The sequence below is a fragment of the Colias eurytheme genome, chromosome 4, assembly GCF_061535395.1.
Source record: "Colias eurytheme isolate Ceu_HAF_F1 chromosome 4, ilColEury1 Martin Lab GWU primary, whole genome shotgun sequence".
Taxonomy (NCBI): Eukaryota; Metazoa; Arthropoda; class Insecta; order Lepidoptera; family Pieridae; genus Colias; species Colias eurytheme.
The window spans coordinates 5312800-5321020 of NC_142983.1; the positions used below are offsets into that span (position 1 = coordinate 5312800).

Genomic DNA, 8221 nt, shown 5'->3' on the forward strand with positions numbered 1-8221 from the left:
TTGAACGCTTGTAATATAAACTCATACTGAATCATTTACCCAAATTGGCATTGGTGGATACTATTAAGTTTAATATTGGCAGAACCTCGCGTTTCATCCCTAAAACAAATATTTATTCGTTAGCGCCACTGCTTTCATACCTCCGTGTTTTTGTTATATAAAAGTAGAAAATTTCACATTTGCATTCATAATTTGTTGTCAGTTACATTTTAAACAACATGAACAATTTAAAGGAGATAAATGAAGAATTTTTCAAGCCCTACAGAACTGTAATGGAATACATTGGTCTCACGGGCCTCAATATTTTTGATGAAAAGGGGAGAGGGTTGTCGAAGATGAGATATTTCTATGTTTTCTATTTCATTTTTCATGTTATCTCAATGTCGTGTCATTGGGTGTTTATTATACGAGAGTTTTCTAAAGGTACCAAATTGATTGAGATACCAGTTGAATTCTCGTACTGCAACAATAATCTAGAAGGTATAATGATGGTCATTATTTATCTTACTTAACACTTAGTTCAGATTACATAAAACATAGAGCATTTTAAAATAAACTTTTATGTGAAATTTAGTATGCCAATTTAATCATACTCTAGTACTATTGTATTCATAATTTTAAACTTAACGTGATACAAATTAAAGTATAAACAAGGGGACCAACTGAGAATTTTAAATGCTAAACAAATCACTTCGTTGACTATTTATCCATTAGACCATTAGTCTTACTGTCAACACCTTTTCGAACATCAAAGAGAATCCTTTTCTTCCAAAAGGAATGTTTACTAATTCATCAATTCTAATAGAGTTTGTTTAAAAGTGTCTGACACCATGCGTATTAAATTAAAAGTTCAACCCTTTTCATTTTGTTGCCTTTGTATTGTTTCTGTTCTTGTTAATTTTGTTTGCTTTCACATATTAATAACATAAAGAGGAAACATTTTATTATTTATTTCCAGTAATAACTGTATTAATTTGAATAAAGGTAGTGTCTTATGCTCATATAAACATGCCAAAGTTCACTATCGTAGCCCTGTTTCATTTAATTTATACGGAGTTATTTAAGTTTACAGGAAATTATTTTGGAAGTCCCGAATTTTTCACGCATCGAACACCACATCCTGCAAATTTACATGGTTATTCCTTTAATTAGCCGACTCTTTGGGCTTGACAAATTACACTAAGTGATGATTTTTTTAAGTTGTACATTGTGGATATAAAATAGATTGAGCTTTCTTATGTCGCCTCGTAATATTAGATATTTATTTAAAGAATTCGTATTATTCTTTGTTATTTTAGCTCTTCTTATATTTATTCAACTCTTAAGAAGAAAAGACCACATTAAAGCATTCGTTTTCGAAATGGAAAAAGAATGGCGGAAGGATGAGAGTCTTTCACCAGAACTCGTCGTCATGAAGAAAAAGCTTTTAAAAGAAACTTATCTGTATAATTACAGTGAGTATACTTAAAGTTTTATCATGTTTTATCAACGCAGTTTATTGTCAAAATAACGTTAAAAGTGAACATAATGTAATTCAAAATCTGACAAAAGAAAGGAAACCTCACGGATTGTATTATCCCATTAAATCCGACGATATCGTAATATCAAACCAGTGAATCCAAAGTTATCAGAGCGTCTGGGCTCCAGATAGCAGATAACCATCTGTCTATAGTGTGGGAATCACTTTAAGCGCCTTGCTAGATCAGATGGGATAGCAGTTCTACTGTATAAGTTTATGTTTATGGTGTATCGATTTAACGTGTACTATAAACTTGACACTTATTTCATACTAATTACTCAATTATAGTAAACATTCAATAATCAATATCAATATAGTATTTAATCTGATAAAAAATAACATATTCGTATGTAGTGACGTTCTCATTTTTAATAAAATAAAAATGGAATGTATAAAATGTGACGTACTTCCAGAAACTTATTGTTTTGGTCAGTAAAATTGATGTGAACATAAAAGAAGGCAAGAAAGGCAGCGGGATAAATAAATTTTCATTGGTTTCAGTATCGTGTGTGGCCGTATCAGTTGCATGCAGCATATATTTATTGAACCCCGTCATAAAAGTCTTCATATATAAGTTTATTCTCAATAAAGACGTGCCCTACGCAATGGCTTTGGGATTAGCGACTCCTTTTAACTATGAAGATAATTTTTTCAATTATATATTGTTGACCGTCACAGAGTATAGATTAGGTAATATATTTTAGAGAAATATCGTAATCTTCAATTTGAATTGTTATATTTTGTTGATTCCTAGGATTTATGTAACTTGTAATTTTACTTTCCTGAGAGCCAATTACCTTACCAATACGTTTACCTTATTAAAAATAGACTATTCAACTATAATTTGTAAAAGTCAAGTATAATTTGAAGATCTTATCCTCAATTTTACATAGCATCATAATATAAAAAGTAGAGTTATGCCTATTTAACTATTTAATTAATAACGCTTTGCAGCAAGAAATTAATATTTTTTCATTCGTAAACACACATACTCATCAATCAATAATTATTTGTAGCTATGATTGTCGCCTATGAAATGCAGTGCAGTCAGTACATTATCACAATATCTATGAACTATTTACGCATCCTATTTTTAATTATTCAAGTGGAGTATAAGGAAATTATCGCCTTGAAAAATAATGAAGATAAGGACAAATTGTTTAAAGAGACAATAAGTAGACATTCAAGACTATTAGAGTATGTATTTTAAAAATAATTTTAATTATGCTTAGCGGAAAACATAATAGGGCAAAAAGTAGATACAAATATTTTGGATTGTTTTTTATTATATATTAATAAAAATATTTCTTTCAGCTTACTCGCAAATGTAAGCACTACTTTCGGATGTCTGTTCGCTATAAATTATATATTTTTGTCGTCCACGATTTGTTTCTGTATACTATCAGCGTGCGTAAGTATTTTTATTAATATTAATATAATTTATTTTATAAGCATTTCTTGTTTGTTTTATGTGAGGCGTGAAAATTCCGAATGGCCAACAATTTCATCTGAAACACCTAACCTAAAAAACAAAAATAAAAGAAATCGTTATATTTCAACCACAATTTTACAAGGATATTCTCTTATATTCTACTTCGTTTCATTATAAATCAATCATATTAAGCTTTTCCTGACCCTCAACAAAAGTTATGTCTTTTATCCTGCTATCGGGAAAATTTTGTTTTTAATTTCTTTTCTTTTCAATTGTGTTATTTTTTGCAAAATATGTTTATCGCAGCTATTTTATATACATGTGGTTAGATAGAAACACAGATCTACTCTCAATGCAAAGCAAACGCATGCATAGAGGTGTGTTATTGAAAAATTTCCAGTCGTGGGTCTCATAAATCATCATTTACGTGTACTATCCTTTATGGAGTTTACAGGCAGTTCATTCAAAGTAACGATTTATGTCTTACTTCAACCTGTGGCGTAATGATTTAGACTCCGAATTATGATTTACGTGTTGTTTGTTTTGTGAACCGTGCATGGACTAATGTGCAAGTTATCTGGTAAATGCAGATAATGAACATTTAATTAAACCTCTATGGAATATAAATATAATTGAATGGTTTTATTCACAATTTTTCTAAAACTGTAAAGACTGTCGTTTGGGAGGCTGATTTGACTGTTCTTTCGAGTTGTCAATCCTACGTCTGATATCTTCTGTCAGCCATCAGCCGCTCAGGCTCTGAGAATGAAACAATAGAGAGTGCTTCTAGATTTCCATACACACTTGTGCACTTTAATATTCCCAGTGCAGTAAATGGCCAAACTCTATTGACATTTAGATGCTATCGTCAAAATTCGGTTCAGAAAGAGTTATTTTACCTTAATGTTTTACTTTCAATACACTTAGTTAATTACCTTGTAGCAATATTTTAACTAATCATGATTCATATAAAAGAAATATTTTTTTCATTTATTTTGTTTTTTTTTTCAGGTAAACGGAAGTTTAGAAGATTTAAAAATACTCAGCATTTCTTTACTAGTAATCATAAATGTATTCTATTGTTGTAAAAGCGGTGAAAATTTGGTGAATGCGGTAAGTGAAATTATTTAGTATAAAATGGAACAAAAACTTAGCTACTTTCCTGTATTTTTTGACAGGCTTCTGAAGTATCTACAGCTATCTACGATACACCATGGTATGAGTGCTCATATCAACATAAAAGGGATATACTTTTCATTTTGATGAGGTACGATCTAACCCAACTGTAAGTAAATGTATGTTGTACCAAACATATTTCAAAAGGAAATGAACATTTTTTGCTAAATGGTGATTTATGATTCCTCTTTCGAATTTGTTTATTCTATTGCGTTCAACAAATACGTGAAATAAAAGCAAATGCGGAACTACAATTGTCACTGAAAGCGAAAAAGTTATATAAATAGAAAAGGCACAATATACATTTATTCTAAATATTTCAGTATTGTTATCCGGTATTTATGTCTATTTAGGTCTGAGTTATTGGTGTTAATCCAATATCAATGATTATATTATGATTCCTCACCGATCACTAGAATGTTCTATTTAGCACGTTTAAGTTCGATTTTCTGTCGCAGAACATTAGGATTTGTGAGTGTCGGTACGCAGTATAAGTAATTTGATTAGTAGTAGATATAATTTTATTTTCCTATAACGGTCCATTTAGATTAAACGAGCGAATTCTCATTGTAACCCCACTATATAAAATTATTTTCGTGTAAACAAGTGTAGAGCATTCTTTCGTTGTTCTTAGTGTGTTCGAAAATTATGTGCAATATTTTAATACTGAACAACACTGAATAGGAGTTTTCGTTTACACCTAAAATATCACGAAAGAATGCTCTTGCTCTAGCTCTATGTCCGTTTAGTCTAAATGCATCGTAAGAGCACTCTTGAAACATCAATAGGTTTGATAAAGTGTTTTTATTTTTACGCAATATGTATTTTGGAAATGTCTATTGTATTGTTGTGTACTATAGTATTATTGTACGTTTTCATACAGAACAGTAGTTAGTTCCTAGTACTCAATTGTTCTGATTCATATCAGTAGTAGTAGATAGCCTTCGCAAAAAAAAACTACAAAAAATTGGCGCTAAATTCTCACTTTAAAAATGGAACAGAAAAATACCGTGAACCTTAAACAGCGCTCCATTAAAACACTAACAAAAGCTGTTTAAAACAAACTGGCCTTGTTTTCGTGGCCATATATTACGTATAGCATACGAGCCGAGTCGGGGTAGGTCGTCCTGCTTTGCATAGTTTAAATCGCTGCCCGCCACGAACATGCAGCCACAGATTAAATATTTATCGATACTATAACGGTTATTATATACGCTCACTCGTCAAAGGAATTGTTATGCTATTTAATACTTCAAGACATTTGTATCTACGCTGTACAAGTAACCGACTCCGATCTCATATATGAAGATGCAAGAAAACACGCAACATATGAAGATGAATACAATATTTTTGCATACAATTTTAAATTAATTGTCTAAAATTTATAAATGAACAGCTAATTTTCCACCCACGAGTACTAGCGTGGGCTTCGAGCTATCACGTAACCGCCGTTCCTCGTGCAAACTTTTATCCCCTTATTCACCCCTTTCAAGCTTTATTTTTGTAAAATGCAGTTGCCAATATCCTTTACCAACGTTATTAAAAATATGAATAGAATATGAGCAGTATAGGTGGGAGAAAGTAACATTCACAAAGAAAGCTGCTTTTTAATTTCAAACATTAATTTAGATATTTACCTATATAAAACTTTCCGCCCTCAGCCTTATTGCATGCACTTTAGATAGCGAATCATGAACAACGGATACGGCCTTGTACAATGTACATAGGTACAAGGCCGTATCCGACACTCTATTTCTCTACCTTAAGTATTGTTATTATGACAAAAAGTACAAAATACCAAAGGTCTTATTTACCTGTATTCTAAAATTACTCAAGATAATGCGGCTCAGCCTAACTGATGCAGATAATATTAGAGTATGAATAAGCCCTATTGCATGCTATATTGAATGCTCATTTTTATTATTATTTGTATTCATATATAATAAAATGGACAGTTAAGTGTTAACTAAAAGTATAAAGCATTCATTATTCTCGTATAACAACGCCTGGTCTGTCGCAAGGAGTTCCCCGGAGTTGGGAAGTTTGGAATAGTAAAGTAGGCACAAAAAGCTGTTGAATATTTGATGTTATTGATTAAATAAACAGGTAAAAAGTAAGCGAGTGTCGTTACAACTTGATTACTATTTAATTTATATAGAAAAGTTATAGGTTACCTACTTCTACTATATATAGAAAGCTAATCTATGCTATGTTTGTTTATATTTTGACAAAACATAAGTAACAACAATTTCTAAAAGCGCATTCGAATTGGTTTATCCGTTGAGACTTAAGAAACAACCGATTTATAAACAACACCAACCTAAACTAATCGAATCAAGTTACGGGAAATCTAAAAAGCTGGATATACTCAAAACCATCTAGGATTTAATATTTAAATCAGATATTCTTAGAAATATTTAATAGATGTATCTGTAGTTTGACGTATTCAAGTTAATAAAAATGTTTTAATTGATTGGAAATGAGCAAGAAGATTTCGCTGTTAATTGTAAGAGTTACCCCTAAGCTCAAATTGTCAAAGTTCTGTTTCCACTCCCAAACTTATTCAATATCAACCGAAGTGCTAAACGTCCAACGAAATATATTCAATCACCTTCAAATAGTATAAACTAAAGGAAATTCGTATTAAAATAAGAAAAACATTCATATATCAAACAATAGTTTTTTAGTAAGTAAAGTAATGGTAAATAAAGTATTTAAATATTTTGCTGCCATTGCTTTCAGATCACAACGCGTAGCATACGTGACCTCCACCAGCTTTATAAAGATATCGTTGAAGACATTTATACGGGTAAACTGTGAAATATGACTCAGAATATATTTTTTATTTATTTGTGAATAGGTATCATACGGGCAAAACATGCAAAACTGCAATTTAAAAGAACTCTTTGCTGAAGCATTTTGTTGTCGTTATTAGAATGAGTTTGTCGCATTTATTTAGAATTCAGTACAAAAATATAACATTACTTATTATAAAAGGAAGCGCGAATTGAACGAATGTTATTTTGTTATTTTTCAGATAATGAACATGAGTTGGTCCTTTATCTCACTCATTACTACAGTATACGACAAAAACTAGACAATGTACAATGGAAATAGATGCGCCTCTTAAGAGAGAATAAAATACAATGGACATTAATTATTCTTCATGAAATAGTATTTTGATGAATTAAATTAAGTTCTGCAGCTTTTGCTTACTGTTTTATTAAATCTCCTTTTCTTCCGTTAAATTAACAGCAAAATGTTTATACTGTTATTCTTTTCAGGAGCATAAAAAATTCAAGAGGTAGGTAAGCAAATAGAAAAAATTAAGTGCCATTAAAAGTTCCCGGCACTCAAAGTTCGAGCAGTAATAAAAATTTAGCGAACTGAACTTAATATTGTACTTCACGACTAGGTATTACTTAATTGTTGCTAACTAGAAGTCGGTACTAACGGCGTAGAATAATGCCGTCTCTATGAAGAAAGTTTATACATATTTATAATGATTAATACATAATAATATTCTTAACCGTTTCGCAACTAAGTGTGGGTGATAAATGAAGATTCTCATAGACGTTGAGTTCCATACGGAGCAGCTGTGTCCGTGGCACACTTTCCCAAATTTAAGTATTTTGGGAACATCCCTCAGCGTTATATTAGCAACTCGCTGACTATTGTTACATCATAAGCTAGGTAATTAATCGTATGAGAGCCTGTGTAATATTGCCATCTAACGAGATGTTAATTAGTATATATATAAAATTATATTGAACGTTGTATCTTAATTAAAGTTTACCATTTCGAATCTGGAGGTATGCTTATTTTACAATACATCATAAAAATTGTGGGAAATGAGAAGTACAGATTCATAGAACAGCTAATTAAATGTTTTTGTAATCGGAGTTACTTTACCGTTTGGCATGGTTTGGATTATGCTCTTAAATTCATAATTCAATTAGAACAGGAAGTTGTAATAAAAATACAATGTATTGTGTTATAAATGCGGTAGCCAAAAATCTCAATAGATAATATTAATTTATTACAGTCTTATATTGATAAATGTCATATTCTTCGGCTAACATAAAACCATGCAC

General features: G+C 30.8%; 1 protein-coding gene across 1 annotated transcript; it reads left to right on the top strand.

Annotated features, from left to right (window-relative positions):
- Nucleotides 1–218: 218 nt before the first annotated feature.
- Nucleotides 219–7279, top strand: LOC149908948 (odorant receptor 85b-like). Its single transcript, XM_090101513.1, has 9 exons — nucleotides 219–480; nucleotides 1299–1462; nucleotides 1933–2209; nucleotides 2536–2716; nucleotides 2834–2930; nucleotides 3963–4064; nucleotides 4130–4218; nucleotides 6870–6936; nucleotides 7165–7279. Exons 1-9 carry the CDS (start codon nucleotides 219–221, stop codon nucleotides 7222–7224), a joined length of 1299 nt encoding a protein of 432 aa, XP_089957639.1. The 3' UTR covers nucleotides 7225–7279.
- Nucleotides 7280–8221: the final 942 nt, after the last annotated feature.

Coding starts and splice junctions, on each gene's coding strand:
- LOC149908948 (XM_090101513.1), top strand. CDS start 219: ATGAACAATTTAAAGGAGATAAATGAAGAATTTTTCAAGCCCTACAGA. Junction 2,931..3,962: donor TCTGTATACTATCAGCGTGC/GTAAGTATTTTT, acceptor TTTTTTTTTCAG/GTAAACGGAAGTTTAGAAGA. Junction 6,937..7,164: donor CGTTGAAGACATTTATACGG/GTAAACTGTGAA, acceptor GTTATTTTTCAG/ATAATGAACATGAGTTGGTC.